This window comes from Pleurodeles waltl, chromosome 6 (assembly GCF_031143425.1).
Source record: "Pleurodeles waltl isolate 20211129_DDA chromosome 6, aPleWal1.hap1.20221129, whole genome shotgun sequence".
In the NCBI taxonomy this organism is placed as follows: Eukaryota; Metazoa; Chordata; class Amphibia; order Caudata; family Salamandridae; genus Pleurodeles; species Pleurodeles waltl.
Window position 1 is genome coordinate 1566247242 of NC_090445.1, and position 16907 is coordinate 1566264148.

At 45.2% G+C, this 16907-nt stretch overlaps 1 protein-coding gene across 1 annotated transcript in view; it reads right to left on the reverse strand.

Moving 5' to 3' along the window:
* Positions 1–16907, reverse strand: part of MEGF9 (multiple EGF like domains 9) — a 193146-nt gene that overhangs the window by 14969 nt on the left and 161270 nt on the right. The window contains exon 5 of the mRNA XM_069241281.1: positions 5579–5845. Within this exon, the coding sequence (XP_069097382.1) occupies positions 5579–5845 (267 nt within the window). The remainder of the gene's footprint in view (positions 1–5578; positions 5846–16907) is intronic.

The window sequence follows — 16907 nt, forward strand, 5'->3', positions numbered from 1 at the left end:
TTGACCATTTTGTCTATTGGAGATTTAAGTCTCTGAGGATAGTAAAGTTAGTGTAATTTATCACAGTAGGAGCCACGGATGAGTCTAGGGAATTATTTCTCCTGCATATTCAGGGCGGAAATATAAGAGGACCTCCACAAAACAGGATTGCACAGAAAGAGACAGGCAAAAAACAAGAGCATCAGCCCCTTTCAGGTAAAACATCATATGATTTTTTGAAGGAAACACCCAGACACAAACAACTGCCCTCAATTCCCCCGTTTTCCCCATCCAATCCCTTTGAATACAAGTGTAGTATTCGGGGAAGGCCAGTTCAACATCAGAGGAAGAGTCTTCTTTCATCCAAACCTCTGTCATTAATAATACATCACATTTAGAGTCTATGAGCAAGTTATAAATGTCAGCTGTATGTTTGTGCAGTGACAGAATGGTTAAGAGGGCAGCCTTCGAAATAATCTGCTCCCCCATCATGCGGAAGTGTTTATGTGCACAACTCATCAGGTTTGAGCATCTAAGCCTGCAAACCGATGTGTCCCACTAGAGCATGCGGAGCTCATCAACTTAACCATTATTCTTCCTTTAATCCTCAACAGAACAGGATCATGTTGGCTTGCTCCATTAAGATTGTCTCTGCAGTTTACTGGCGAGATTCAGTTATATGCTAGATGTCACAGAGAACAACCTCTGCAGAAAATTCTCTATCAGGGTGCTTGAAAATCTTATTGAACCTCTCCAATAACTAGTGCAGTTTATTCACGCAATTATTGTTGTTTGTAACCAGAGGTGCGGCTCATGCAAATGCTGCCCCAGAAAGAAGAACCAAGGTGGTTTATTTGATTGGCTAATCACTGGAAAGTGGCCTAGCCTGTAAGCAAAATGTACTTTGAGGACATCCGAAGTGTCTTTTAGCTTGCATGGGCTCCAGAAAAATATAGTGAACTTTGAGGAATCACTGGTACATCTTCCGATCTGGTTAACAAGAACTGACTAAGAACTGTGTTTTCTGCTTGTCGATGTCGATTTCCTGATTCTGTTGCTAAATCAAAGCTGCAATGCCTATATTCTGTGCAGGAGGCTGGACTGCTGGTGGCAAATTAATCTCTTGAGCCATAATTTATTTGCGATGCTGAAAACAGTTGTCTTGCAACCTCTCAATGGCTGCACATGAAGATTTTCCTGGTAACTTGGATACTTCACCTCTGAAGTAAAAGTGACCACTCTCTGTAGCCACCTTGATCCCAACACAACAACGCAGTGAAATTACCAGATGCCCAGAGAATGCACAATCTTCGGGAGGAAGGGCCTGAAAAATCTCCACTGATGAATGCTGTGCTCAAGTTTGCTGAAGGACTTGGCACTCGAAACTCAGGACTGACTGTCACAATCTGAACCATAGAGAAAACAAAGGTCTGGAACACAAGCAAAGAGGAACAGACTAAAACTTTAACTGTGCTGTGATCTAAGGATAGACACTGCTCAGCTTCTTAAATACCCACATACAGAAATGACCAACTAGGACAGAAACTGTCTCTACCATGATAGTCTGGGAAAGGACCACAGAGAAGAAGAATGATGGCCACCTTGAATAGGGCTCAATCACAGAAACTGCCCTTGGGTAAATGTTTCTGAACAACTGCCTTCCTAGATTTACATTTAAAAAGGGCTATAGACCCACGATCCAGTCTTTGCTGAAACTTTACAAAACTGTCCAGCTGAGACAGAACCCTGCAGCCCTACCTGCAGAAGAACCAGCTATTTCAGCCCCAGCAACACGAGTCCCAGTCAGATTGTGCACCCTAGCACACAGGAAAGAGACCGCAGGACAAGGACGGGGAAAGGCATGGAGACAACACAGATACCAGACACAAAGTAAATCTGGTCTGCTTTGACCAGCTCTGCACAAGTGAAGGCATTAATACACTGAAAGACCGGTCAGCCCAATCAAGGGTATGAGGGGGAGAGTCCGGTGATGTCAGTCATGGAAGTACAGGTAAAGTCCTTCTTTGCCGTGGGTCGATTGTGTGATTTCTACCTTCTACAGCAATTCTTGGAAGGCATTTTGTTTCTTGCTGCACCTTTTGGCTGGTTGGATGTACCGCAGTAGACACTGTTTGGGGGCTTGTAGTGGTGGCTGGCTAGCTTGGAGAGAAATACTTGGCTAGTGCCAGGTGGTGGGGTGGCTTCGTTGCTCCAAAAAAGTCTCTTGGCTACCTGCTGATCCTCATGGAGGGTGGCTATGCCAGAGATAAAACTAAAACAGGCACCACTATAAAACGAAAAGGCTCATTGTCTTTTACAGCAGCTTTTCATTAAGGGCATCTTCATATGCATTCATTATTAAATTCCTAAATATTGAAATATATCAGCATACTTACGGGAACTCTCCTCCCCATCGCCTCACACAGAGGAAAAATCAAACTACATTGTCACTTTAAGGCAGCTAAAAACCACTGCAGTGCTAGTATGAATCACTTTGTCAATGGGTCTCTCAGTTTATTTTGATAATTGTGGTTCCCAAAGAGAGTTAGAGTAACACAGAAACAGGCATGTGGCATCAATTTCTTTCCAAACAACTCTGTCCACAGAAATTCTGTCAGAAGAGTAGGAGGAAGAGGGCCCTTCACTGGCACCCACAAACTCAGGTGTCTGTAGCACTAGGACCTGTATTGACGGATGAGTGATCATAAATGCCTGCCTGTCTGAATCAGACAATGAGTAACCTTGCGCTGGACAGCCTTTGCGGAAGCTGGTCTGCTTCAAACTAACATGACAGATTCTTAAAATGTTTAGTATCAATCTCTGCCAAGGGTAAAGGCAATTTCAGGACCACAGATGCCTTGCCCAAAACCACCTTAAAAGTACGTCAAGTCCTCTGAAGTCCTGAAGAGCATCAGGAACAATATCATAAGCGGTGAAGATGAGGTTCTGAAACCCCAACAGAGAAAGCTCCTCAGAGTCTGAAAAGTAATGGAGCAAGTTTGTTTTATCGACCATTTGAACATGAAAAGTCTTGACCGAGCCCAGAGCAATACATGTTGGAGGCTCAATAGAAAATTATCCCACATATCTTGAAAACTGAGCTACAGAAAGCTCAATATACTGTGTCAGTGCCGGTGCTAACATCAAAGTAGATGGCAAGGCCTCTGGCAGCAAAATATCATCCTCTCATCTGTCAGAATTACTGGCTGCATCAACTGGAAACAAGAAAGGGACAGCTGGTGCCAGCATACTCAAAGGACTGTAAGTGTCTTAGGGCCAAAGACGTGGCGGAGGGTGATATATACTCACCAATGCCTAGGTGAAAGCTGCCACCTCAATGTGGTCAGCTACAAGGGCCAGAAAGACTGAACACAGTGTAGAGCTGGAAGAGCGACAGGATCCAAAATCGGGTTTCTACACTCATGTGGAACAAGTTACAGTTCTGGAGATGAAATTGAGGTTAGGGAACGGATCAGCTAACCTGAAGATCGGTTATGTGATCAGGACCAACAATGAGAGGAAGCCTTGTCCTCTAGAGAGTAAGCCCTGAATGTGGAACAAGAAGACTTCCCAGCATCACTGTACCTATCCCAGGAGCAGGACCTTACAAAGCGATGCGACCTCCACATGCATAACAAGGTCCCAGCCAGTTCTTGATAGACACTCAAGGCAAATAGTCTGGCTGGCCAGGGTCTGAAGGCACACAAGGAGTTCAGACGTCGAAAGCACGTAAAATCAAAGAAGAGCTACAGGAACAGCAGGAGCAATACCCATGGGACCATGACCTTCTTTGGGGGCATGATAATTAAGGCACTGCAAAACAACTGATTTGATAACATTCAGGATGGAAAGTAACTCCAAACCGAAGTCAAGGATGTGGGAGGGAAACACACTGTACATCCAGGTGCGAAGGGGGCACCATATACAGCTCTGTGATGTCTCATTAGGGGAGGTATCAGCTTTGAATTGGAATTGTGGCACAAGTTACTGGTGAAGATGAGCTATTTCATCTTTTAGAGATCCAGTCTAGTGCCTAGGGAGATTCAGGAATGAGGAACCTGCAGGTATAAGTACCCATTAGGACCATATATTTATTCCAGTTATTATGCCCAAAAACAAAGAGTTAGCCTAGAAAAGAGCCAAAGAATAAGGGGCAGCCTGTATCATTTTATAATACATAATAAGAATGGTTTACTCTAGCTTTAGAACTCATTTATCAGTATAACTCGCACATCTTCTAAAGCAGACTAAGTAAATCTGCTAGTTTACTACTGAAAACCAGAAACTTGCTTGATTTGTTAAGCCCCACAAAAATTCACAACGCTGGGCAATGTGGTCTGAAGAATGATAGTGGGGAAAGACACCGTTTCTGGAAGCGAGAAAGGCTATTTGTTTCTTACGAGTAGTCCCGTGTTTTCGATGTATTTATTATTTATTTTCTTGTCTGTCTTACAAGAAGACAAAAAAATCATTTTATTTTATGATCCGAATACTAATCGGAAATCTGCAGTAGGTAAACCACTATCGTTATCAAAATACCACTGGTGAATGTAAAAGAAATGTAGAAAAATCTAAGAAGAAATTATCCTCTTCAGAAGCACAACTTGAAAAGAGCAGAAGAGCAAAATGACTAGAGTCTGATGGGGCCCTGGAGCTAGGCAAAATTCCTGCAACAAAGCAAGAACGGCCGAGCAGTATATGTTATGTTTTTGCTTCAGTCGATACAAAAAACTGTGTCGGCGGGTCCATAAAGCTATCTGACTGCGTTGTGAAATTGACTATTTAGAATTTGGAAATAGAGCAACCTAGCTATCCCCTTAAATATCTCAAAGCGCAATGCTTATTAGGGCACACGGTGCACAAAGCAGTCAGTCGCCCGGAGGTTACCCTCGATGTATATTGAACAAAGAGAAGAGCATTCATGAAGAGTGCAGGCAGCTATGAGAAAAAGAGCACAAACAACTGTCCAGACCAGCAATGCGCAACGGAATAAAGAAACAGCCATCAGTGGCTAGCATAGCACTGCCCTCAGAATTTGTTCTTCTCCAGAATGCATTTCCTCAAAGGGAAAACACACCCCTACCAGGATAAATCACCATACTGAAGAGAGAATTTCAAAACTCTGGGAGAAACGAACAATTACTACCAAAATTATTTTAACATAGAAATGAAATTTAAAAAGTGCAAAGTCAGTGTCCTGGCATTTTCATCATCTGGCAGTGAAGCTTCCATCTATATGGGTTCGCACACATCAGTGGGGACATTTTAACGTTTAGGAATTTAAATATAGATCCCATGATGGACAAATAAGTGTTCTACATGTCAGCAATGACGACTACTGGGGAAGTAAAATAATAAATGGTCAGCGGATGGTGCAGAGGTACCGCTAATGTACTGAACTTAACATGTAGATCTCATTTGTTAAATGGCAGTGTGATGTATACAACAGGTACACAATGAGACTAGACAATGAACTCGCATGTTTTGCAAAGTGGATTAAATAAAATATAAGACAGGGAACACGTTCACAGTGACACAAGTAACCATAACTATGACTGTTTAAAATAATATTTATATTCCCGAAATAATGACATTTTACCTCTTTTAGTGCAGTTTCTTGCTGATGCCTGGCCAATGTAACCTTCTTTACATAACTCACATTTACGACCAGTAGTATTGTTAGTGCAGTTCAAGCAAGCACCTGTTGCCGGGTCACAAATGCTTGGTGTTGTTAGCGGGTTCACATTTCCATTACAGTCACATTTCATGCAGACGGTGTCACGCATGTAATATCCATTATCACACTTTTCACAATGCGGACCAACATATCCTGTTTTGCACCGATCACAGATAACTGCACCTGATTCTGGAAAGAAAGAGCAAACACACGATAGTGAGCTAACACAAAATACACAGTATGCTTTTCTCTGTCACACACATTTTTGCAGCGTAACCTGAAAACAATTCTAAGCATATATCAAATACAAATTATATTTAAGCTGATATTTAATTGTGATTTTCAACTGGAAGATTAAAAGCTGCAACAATGTTAAAAAATGATTCTATTGATCAATGGCAACATCAATCCACAGAGCAGAAAATATGTACATATGGGCCCCTCTCTGAAAACAGGGCAAGCAGCAACTTACTTCAGACAGCCCACAATGTAAAATTAGGATAAGTTACTTACCTGTAAATCCTAGTTCTCTTCCAGGGGTATCCTCATCAAAGTCATAAACATTGAATATTCCCGCCCTTGTGCGGGGACCCCGGAGCATATATAAAATACACACATATTAACATGTGTAAAAAACAGCAATGCAGGCTATAATGTTAAACACAGGCTAAAATGCTTTATTTCTATGAAGTTTTTTTTATTTTTTTATATTATAAAGCTACAATAGAGAATAAATATCTACCCAAGCCCCTCAAACTAGGCTTAGGGAAGTAAGCAGCAGCAAATTCTAGAGAAAAAGAGAAAAAACTGCATTGAAAAACAATGAAGCATTCTTAGCCAATAGGCTGCATGCAGGTTAACACAGGAGAACCATAAAAACTTTGGCACCGTGCCTTTAAGACCCTGAGCACCTCCAGCATCCCACCATGCCTCAGGGGTGAAGGAAAGGTGACAGTTGGTTCACAGTTAGGTCAGTTCTTTTTACGGTGACAATTTGTATAACTGATTCAAACACAGTCTGTCCTGCACTTCTAGGAGACGTGCGTCCGGGGAGGAGGGTGGGTTGTTTATGACTTTGATGAGGATACCCCTGGAAGAGAACTAGGATTTACAGGTAAGTAACTTATCCTTCTCTTCCAGGGGATCCTCATCAATAGTCATAAACATTGAATAGATTAGCAAGCCCATCCCTAAACCCAGCGGACTGTCCGATAGAAGTGCAGGAATAGATATGTCTTACGCAAATAGATTTCTTAGAGAGGCCTGCCCCACTTGGGCATCCGCTCTTGCATCTGAGTCTAAACAATAATGTCTTGTAAACGTATGGACAGACTTCCATGTAGCAGCTTTACAAATCTCAGATATCGGAACATTGTTAAGGAGAGCAGCAGTAGCCGCTTTACCCCTTGTGGAATGCGCTCTAGGCCGCGCTAGCAATTGTCTATTAGCTAGCTGGTAAGTATTAACAATGCAAGAAACTATCCATCTTGATATTGTTCGCTTAGAAGCTGCCTCTCCTGTCCTTAAATGACCATAGTTTACAAACAAGCGGTTAGAGTGTCTAATCGATTTTGTCTTGTCCAGATAAAATTTCAGCACTCTTTTCAAGTCTAATGAGTGCAATGCTTTCTCTGCCGGAGTCTCCGGATTGGGAAAGAACGTCGGTAAAGTTATGGTCTGATTAATATGGAATTCTGACACCACCTTCGGAAGGAAAGATGGGTGAGTTCGCAGAACCACTCTATTATCATGAAAAACCGTGTACGGTTCTTTTGCAGACAAGGCCTGGATTTCACTGACCCTCCTCGCTGAAGTGATGGCCACTAGAAAAGCCGTCTTCCACGTAAGGTGTTGTAAAGAGGCCTTATGGATAGGCTCGAAAGGAGGGCCCATAAGTTTTGCCAGGACTATGTTCAGTTCCCATGGAGGAGAAGGCCTCCGAATTGGCGGAAAAACTTTCTTCAAACCTTCTAAGAAATCCTGGACTACAGGTTTTGTAAAGAAGGATTCCTGAGAAGGCGATTTGCGATAGGCAGTAATAGCAGACAAATGTACCTTAATAGATGATACCTGCAGACCGGACTTCGCTAGATGAAGCAAATAGGACAGTATGACATCCTCCTGCGCCCGTATGGGATTATGACCTTTCTGACAGCACCATATGTAGAATCTCTTCCACTTAAAAGCGTAGGAACGCCGCGTGGAAGGTCGTTTGGACTCTTTCAAGATGCTCATGCACTCCTGCGAGAGTCCTAGGTGCCCATACTGCAGGAATTCAGGAGCCATGCTGTTAAGCTCAGAGAGGGTAGGTTGTGATGTAGAATCCTGCCCTCCATTCTGCTCAGAAGATCCGGTCTGCACGGCAGCCTCCTGTGAGGTTCTTCCGACAGGTTGAGGAGATCCGTGTACCAGAACTGTCGGGGCCATTGCGGCGCTATAAGAATCATTCTGGTCCTGGATCTGTAAAGTTTGCTGATCACTGCCGGAATGAGGGGAATCGGCGGAAAAGCGTAAAGAAATGTCCCTGACCAGTCGATCAACAGGGCATTCCCTCGAGATCCCGGACGGTAGAACCTGGATGCGAAGTCTGGGCATTTCTTGTTTACTTCGTCTGCGAAGAGGTCCAGTTGAGGCCGACCCCATTGCGCGAAGATGTATTCTGCGATTTCGCCGTGCAGGACCCAATCGTGAACGTCCTCCAGGTGTCTGCTTAGAAAGTCTGCTTCCACGTTCTGCTGACCTGGCAGGTGAACTGCTGTAATTGATATTCCTCTGGCCAGGAGCCAATGCCATATCGCTTGGGACTCTCGCGATAGGGGTAGGGACCTTGTTCCCCCCTGTTTGTTCAAGTAATACATCGTGGTTGTATTGTCCGTCTGTATCAAGAGAGTTTTCCCCTGAATTAGCGGTATGAAGGACTTGAGAGCGAGATGGACCGCTCTGAGTTCTAGCAGATTGATGTGGTACTGCTTTTCCTTGTCTGACCACAGACCCTGTGCTTGAAAAGGACCCAGATGAGCCCCCCATCCCTGAAGAGATGCATCCGTTACTAGGGTGTCGGATGGAAGCACCTGGTGAAACGGAGCACCCACTGACAGGTGAGGTCTGCGCATCCACCATCTCAATGACTGAAGTGCTACCTCCGGTAGCCGCACCGTGTCCTCCCAGCGACCTGTTCTCTGGCTCCAGTTGGTCTCCAATGCCTCTTGGAGGGGTCTCATGTGGAGTCTGGCATTTGGGACAATAAAAATGCACGATGCCATGGAGCCCAGCAGTGATGTCACCTGACGTGCCGTAGGTGCGCTGGCTCTCAACAGGTCCTGGCACTTCTTGTTTATTCAGGATAGTCGTTCCTCCGAAGGATACACTTTTTGTAGTTCTGTGCTTATGATAGCTCCTAGGTAGTGAAGATTCTGCGTTGGAGTCAAGGTTGACTTCTGGTAATTGACCTGAAGACCTAGAGCTTCGCAAACTCCTAGTACAATGTCCCGATGGCTTCTCGCCTGCTCCGGAGAAGAAGCCTTTAGTAGCCAGTCGTCTAGGTATGGATATATGTATATCCTTTGTCTTCGGAGATGTGCCGCCACCACTGCCATACATTTCGAGAAAACTCTTGGGGCAGATTTCAGGCCAAAGGGTAGAACCCTGAACTGGTAATGCTGTAACGCTACTCGGAAGCGCAGGAATTTTCTATGTTTTGGAGCTATTGGGATGTGAAAATACGCATCCTGCAGGTCGATGGAGCACATCCAGTCTCCCTGATGCAGTTGAGGGAAAATCTGGTGAAGCGCTAGCATTCTGAACTTCTGCTTCCTTATGTATTTGTTCAGCAGCCGTAGATCCAGGATTGGCCTGAAAACGCCCTCTCGACCCTTCTTTGCCACTAGAAAGTAACGGGAGTAGACCCCCTGTCCTCTTCGTGCAGGTGGAACCTTTTCGATGGCATTCTTTCTTAGGAGGGCGAGAGCCTCCTTGCGTAGCAAGCTGAGATGAGATGGATTGTCTTTGGTTGGTGGCAAGTGTGGTGGAGGCTGTTTGAAAAGAAGAGAATAGCCATGTTCGACAATATTGAGCACCCATTTGTCTCTTGTGATAGAGTGCCACTCGTGAAGATAAGCCGTAATACTTCCCCCCACCGGAGTGGTGTACAGTGTCGAGGGAAGCGAGATTTCATTGCTTGGTGGGTGCTTTCGGAGTGGATTGTTGAGGTCTGCTTGACCCTCGCTCCCTTGTGTTTCTTCGTTGAAAAAGAGGTCGTCCCTGTCGCTGCTGTGACCTTTGCGCCCAATCAGGGGTTTGAACCCTCTGCTGGAAAGGGCGCCTATCATACGGCCTGTACCTCCTCCTGAAATCTTTCTTTCTTTCGAGGCCCACCGCCTTCAAGGTATCCACCTCTGTCTTCATGCGGGCCATCTCTTCGTCTGCATGGGCACCGAATAGAGAGTTCCCGGCAAATGGGAGATTCAGGATGCGTTGTTGTGCTTCCTGTTTCAAGCCAGTGAGCCTCAGCCAGGAAGATCTCCTCGCACAGATACCATGTGCGTACCCATGAGCAGCCAAATCCGCCCCATCCGCTGCCGCGCTGATAACCTGGTTGGATACCAGGCATCCTTCTTGTAGTATCTCCTGGAAATCTTGTCGGTCTTCTCTGGGTAATTTTTCTGTAAATCTACTGAGGGAATCCCACAGAGAACGATCGTACCTGCCCAGAAGCGCAGACGCACTGGAGACCTTCATTGCTGAAGCCGCCGTCCCGCATATCTTCCTCCCTAGAGAGTCTAGATGCCTGCTCTCTTTATCCGGGGGTACCGTGGATGAAGATGCCACCGCGTGGGTCTTACGGGCGGCAGCTATGATCACCGAGTCCGGTGGCGGATCCTTTCTAAGGAATAAAGGGTCTTGTTCTGGAGCCTTGTATTTCTTAAGAATCCTAGCCGGGGCAGACTTAAGCGATGCTGGGGCCAGAAAAGTGTCCATGGTTGGCTGCAGCAAGCCAGGCACTAGAGGCAGCAACTTTTTCGACGCTGATCTCTGTTGTAGAGTCTCAAAGATGATCGATGAGGAGGTAGATGGTTCTGGAACCTCTATGTTGAGTTTCTGCGCCCCTCTTAGCAACACCTCGTTGAATGTGGTAATATCATCCACCGGTGAGACTCTAGCAGGTGGTGAATCTGTAAGGGTGGGTGAGTAATGCCCGACAGAAGAACCTGATGAAGACCAAGAGGGTGATCTTCTCCTTGACCGCGACCTGGATCTCCGTTGAGAGCGAGATCTGCTGCGAGACGCTGTAGCAGAGCGTCTAGGCCTCGCGGTCGGTTGGCGAGGAGCTGAACGAGCCCGTTCTGCCCTGGCTGTCGGTGATGGCGTTCTTGGCAGGGAGGCAGTAGGTGAATACATTCGCGAATACTGCGAATCTGGGGAGGCCGCTGGTCTGTTGAGGCTCTCCAGCCATCTCGGAGATAGATTGATGGGCGAGACATGCCCAGATGATGCCGCTCTTGACCGAGAAGAGTCGCTCGGTATGGAGACCGCGCCTTGTCTGGCGTGGGGCGATGTTCTGCTCCCTGTGGGACAGGTAAAACCTGCGTCGACGTCGATGGCTGTTTCGACGTCGAAGGGCGCCCAGCCGGTTGGTCCTGCCTCGACGTTGAGTACCTCGACGTTGAGTGTCTTGACGTCAAACGACGCTCCTTGGACCTCGACCTGCTCGCCGTCGTGTGCCTCGGCGTGGAGCGATGGGAGGTCGACGGCGGATGTTTCTCGTGCCGTCGTGGTGATCTCGACGTCGTGTGTCCTGACGTCGGGGGGCGCACAGCCTTTGGCGGCGACCGGGCACGCCGGCGATGGCTCGACGTCGATCGGCGGGTTGCCGTCGACGGAGACCTGCCCCTGCTCTGATGTTCCCTCGACGCCGTTCCCTTAGACGTCGGGTGTGTCGCCGTCGATCTATGCCGGTGGGGCGGTGGTAGCGTCGACGGTGAACAAACAGGCACTTTCCTACCTGTCGACGTCGACCGGGCCATTCTCTCCTGAGAATGGCCTTCTGGCTGTCTGGGAAGTGAGGAAGACGATGTTCTTTTCCTCTCCTGAAGCCCATGAAGTCGGATCTTCTCTCTGTCTTTCAGAGTCCTCCTAGACATGTTCTTGCAGTACTTACAAGTGTCAGGGCAGTGACTCTGAGGCAGGCACACTATGCACAGAGAGTGGGGATCTGACTGGGCCTTCTTCCCACAAGCAGGGCATTTGACAAAAAGAGAAGGCATTTTTCTGTCAGAAAAAACCCTCCTAGCTCAGACAAAGATATTATTTGTCGAGTGAAAAATGAAAAAACACTTTTTTTTAAAATAATTTTTCTGAGAAAAACTCAGAAAAACTGAGAGCTCAATGCTCCAGGATCCTCTCAGAAGAAGCCGGAAAAAAGAACTGACCTAACTGTGAACCAACTGTCACCTTTCCTTCACCCCTGAGGCATGGTGGGATGCTGGAGGTGCTCAGGGTCTTAAAGGCACGGTGCCAAAGTTTTTATGGTTCTCCTGTGTTAACCTGCATGCAGCCTATTGGCTAAGAATGCTTCATTGTTTTTCAATGCAGTTTTTTCTCTTTTTCTCTAGAATTTGCTGCTGCTTACTTCCCTAAGCCTAGTTTGAGGGGCTTGGGTAGATATTTATTCTCTATTGTAGCTTTATAATATATAAAAAAAGAAAATTAAAAAAAAAATTAAAAAAACTTCATAGAAATAAAGCATTTTAGCCTGTTTTTAACATTATAGCCTGCATTGCTGTTTTTTACACATGTTAATATGTGTGTATTTTATATATGCTCCGGGGTCCCCGCACAAGGGCAGGAATATTCAATGTTTATGACTTTGATGAGGATCGCCTGGAAGAGAACTTATTTTTATTGATGAATATTCTGGACTCAATTCAATTCAACAAATAGGAACACAACATCCTAACAAACACTGACAAAGTGATCAAGTCTGTATTTTTTATAAGCGAAGGAATACATTTCAATAGACATACAAATGGAATGAGTGCCATCGTGAACGGATGAGTGAGTGCAAAGACATGCGAGTGTATGGGTGGATGACTGAATGCGTGGGTAAGTATATTGTTAAGTGCATGGATGATTAAACTGGATCACTCAATCAGCAAAGAATTTCACGTCAGAGAGCAGGAATAGTCCATCCAACTACATATATGCATTCCTCTACCAATGATACACTAAAAATTAAATCGCTACATCTACCCACACACCGTCCATGCATACACCAAAACGCCCACTTAAGCATTCTTTTATAAACCCACTCATACTTTAATCTAGTCAACTATGTGTCCACGCGCACCCATGAACTGATCAACTGATCAACCATATTATTACTCTTGCAAAGGTTATCTTGAAGGTAAAAGATGCTCCAAAGCCGGTAGGTTGCGTTTATCTGTTTATTTAGATCCAAACAATAGAAGCCCACAGCCAGCGCAACCTGAGCCTCAGCAAGCTGTCACGGAACTGCTTAAATTGACGCACAGGCTACACCAGGAAAGCTCTTAAATTCAAAGTACAACAAATCTATACACAAGACAAAACAACATTAAAACTAAACTAGTTCCACCCTGAGAATACCTATCGCTCTAAGCTGGTCTCGAACTCCACTCGTTTAGATGTGCATGTAGATGTCGGACAGGGTGGGAGAGCAACAAGATTCCCAAGGGCGTGGCACAAATACAACAATGATATGTATGTAAAATACAATAATTATATTTAAGTAAGTGTTAGACCTGGCATCCTTTCCTTGGTGTGGTCCCCTGTCCTTTTGCCTCTGCTGCTGGTATTTTTTTTTTTTTTTTTTTAACTGTGTGCTGGATTTCGTTTTCGCTGGTTTTGGTACTTTTCTGCAAGTGTTGTTGTATAGACAATTTAAGTTACTGTTGTTCATCTTTCATGGTGAGGTGTATGTTAAATAATATTCCAAGTTTCACTGCTGATTAGTGCTAAAGTGCAAGTGCTCACTGTAAATTGTGATTGGTTCTCCACGATTGGCATATTTGATTTACTAGTCACTCCCTAGTATAGTGCACCATGTGTGCCCAGGGCCTGTAAATCAAATGCTTCTAGTGAGCCGGAAGCACTGATTGTGCCACCCACACGAGTAGCCCTGTAAACATGGCTCAGGCCTGCCATTGCAGTGTCTGCAGCCATGTCGATCTAAAACCTTCCCAGTACATGTAAGGCATCCCCTCTAAGGTAGGCCCAAGGCAGCTCCATGGGCAGGATGCAGTGGTGTGAAAGGTAGGACATGAACTACTGTGTTTTACATGTCCTGATAGAGAAATACTGCTAAATACGTTTTTCACTATTGCAAGGCCGATCTCTCCCATAGGTTAACATTGAGATTGCCTTGAAATATCTTTTAAGTGTAATTTCCCATTGGGAGCAGATAGAGATGTGGAGTCTGGTGTTTCTGAACTCACAATTAAAAAAATACATATTTTGGGGAAGTTAGTTTTTAGATTGTAAGTTTGAAAATGCCACTTTTAGAAAGTGGGCATTTTCTTGCTTAGCCATTCTTTGCCTCTGCCTGCCTGCCGGAATACACATCTGGGTCAAGATGACAACTGGGCTGCTTGTGAACTCACTCTAGACAATAACACAGAGTTAACATGTGCCCTGCATAACCTGATGGGTCTTCCTGGGCTAGAGTGGTGGGCGGAGCTGACACTTGTACCTGAGTAGGGATGTGCCTGTCCTTACACAAAGCAATCTCCTACCCCCATACAGTGTCTGGGACCAGGGCAGGAAAAGTAGGGTCTTGTGCACTATAAAGACTTTCCTTTGAGGTTTGCCTACTTCAAAGGCAGAAATGAGTTCAAGTACTGGACTGCTGACCCCACAACTTCAGAACACTTCTGGATCAAGAGGAGACTCTGCCACGGAGAAGAGCTGTGAGGAGGCATACTGTTCCCTTTGCTGTGTGTGCTTTCTTGGGTTGGCCTGAAATTGCTACTTCTGATTTGGAGAGGACAAAGGCTGGACTTTGCCGAGTATACTGCTTGAGACGTTTTTTCAAAGGCTTGGACTGAGCTTGCCTCCTATTAAGAAGTCTCAGGGACATCAAAGACTTCACCTGCTAGCCCCTAGGTTCTCTTGCTGTGGATCCTGACTCACCAGACGGTGTCCACTCCAGTTCCTAGGACCTGGGGAATGAAAGTTGGCCTAAAAACAAGACGAACCAGGCACACCAACTCCGGGTGACTCCAAAACTGGTGCAGCTGCCCAACTCCGCGCCACTGCCTTCATTCAAAGCTGTGGTCCCTGTTGAAGTGCAACGACTGCGACCGACACAGCTGGGCCGAAGCAGCTGCAGCACCTCTGAAGTCCCATGACATCATGAGCTCTGAGTGCCGTGTCACAAACGCCTGTGACACCAGGCTCAGCCGCAGCACCTGTGGCCCCGTGGTGTGACTTCAACACTGCAAAATCGCCTCATCCCATCTTGACCTGCTAGACTCATCGACCCATTGGATAGTAAGGAACCAACGCAGTGCCACCGACGCTGCATCACCTCCCTTGCAACCATAAGGAACCGATGACTTGCCTCCTCTGCCTTGCAGTAAGGAACTGACGCCTCACCTCCATGGTAGCAGTAACGAACCAATGCCACACCGGCTCCAGCAATGTATAACCTCCCTGACTCCATGCAGCGTCTTTGTTTCATCATACTGTACCTGGGGATCGCACAACTACGTGACCGGCGCTGCACTCCCTCGTGAGTGGCGTCGGACTGTTCAGAACAACTCCACCAGCGGGGTTGTGATAGCTCATGTTGGAGCTATTATGTTTTTAAGCGCTTTACTGGGATTTAATCTTTAAAAATGCATAATTTTGCTTGTGTATGTTGGAATTTTGTCCTATTATTCTTGCTTTACTTACATAAATATTGGCTAATTTTCTAAACTGTTGTGGTGTATATTTGTGGTACTTTCTGTGTTACTGTGTTTGTGGGTACAAGTACTTAACACATTGCCTCCAAGATAAGCCTGACTGCTCGTGCAAAACCATCAAGGGGGTGAGCAGGGGTTATCTTAGGAGTGTGACTCCCTTACCCTGGTTAGAGTGAGGGTCCCTACTTAGACAGGGTGCAAACTGACTGCCAACTTGAGACCCCATTTCTAACAGTAAGGGATACCACACCTTCCCCCTTTTAAAACAGAAGAACAAACAATTGTGCCAGGCCAAAGCAATTATGAAACATAGTAATTCTTGAATTTAGTGGGCATGTCCACATTGCGGACACTCTTTTCGTGCCTAGATGACATATTTTGAGATGGTTGTTGTAAAGCTTAGTCAAAGCTTATTATTTCATTTGCAGAAGAAATCTCATTGCTTACAGGTACAGAACATTCTGTTTAGTCAACAGGACAAATAGACTAAGAGTAAATGGGTACTGTGACTACCTGATTTCCCACAAAATCATACTCATTATTAGAATTAATTTCCTTCACAGATTCTTAGCTTGCTCTTCTGTGATTTGAAAGTCATTTCTTTTGCTCCACCAACACTTGTTTTTCAATAAGAGTGAACCTTTTGAAACTTTCTCAACTCAGACAGGTGAAGACAATTTCGAACCTCCTTTCTTCACTCTGGTGGGCACTCTCACCAAAACCCAATCACCAAACACAAAATCAGTCACCTTGACTGTTTCCTGTCAAAAAGTTCCTTTGAGCAGATATGTTTAGCAGCTACTGGAGATGAAACAGAATTAAACATGTCATATTTGCTCTTATTAAATATTCTAATCCAATCAGGGCATATTACACAGGTGGGAATCCCTGTGCGCAGAAGAACAAAAGGACAAACCCCAGTAGTGCTATGAGGTGTGAATAAATATGACCAAATTTGCTTTCTCAAAAATGTTCTAATTTCAAACCCCATTGCCACCATCATTTGTACACCCTCTTTTAAAAACCTGTATATGGGCTCCACCAAACGTCAGGAAGGAGAGTATAGTGCTACTTTAATGTGTGAGATCTGGTGTTCAACAATAAATTCTTTTATTTTGTGAGAAACAAAGTGAGGGCCATTATCGGTCACTATTTCCTTTGGTACCCCTTCAATGGAAAAAATATTTTCCAAAAACTTTACAATGGACTCTGTGTTGGGACTTGCAGTAAAACCCACATAGATCCATTTGGAAAAATAGTCCACAAGAACCATCATGTACCTCTGAAGTTGGGAGCACTTCAAACGGTCC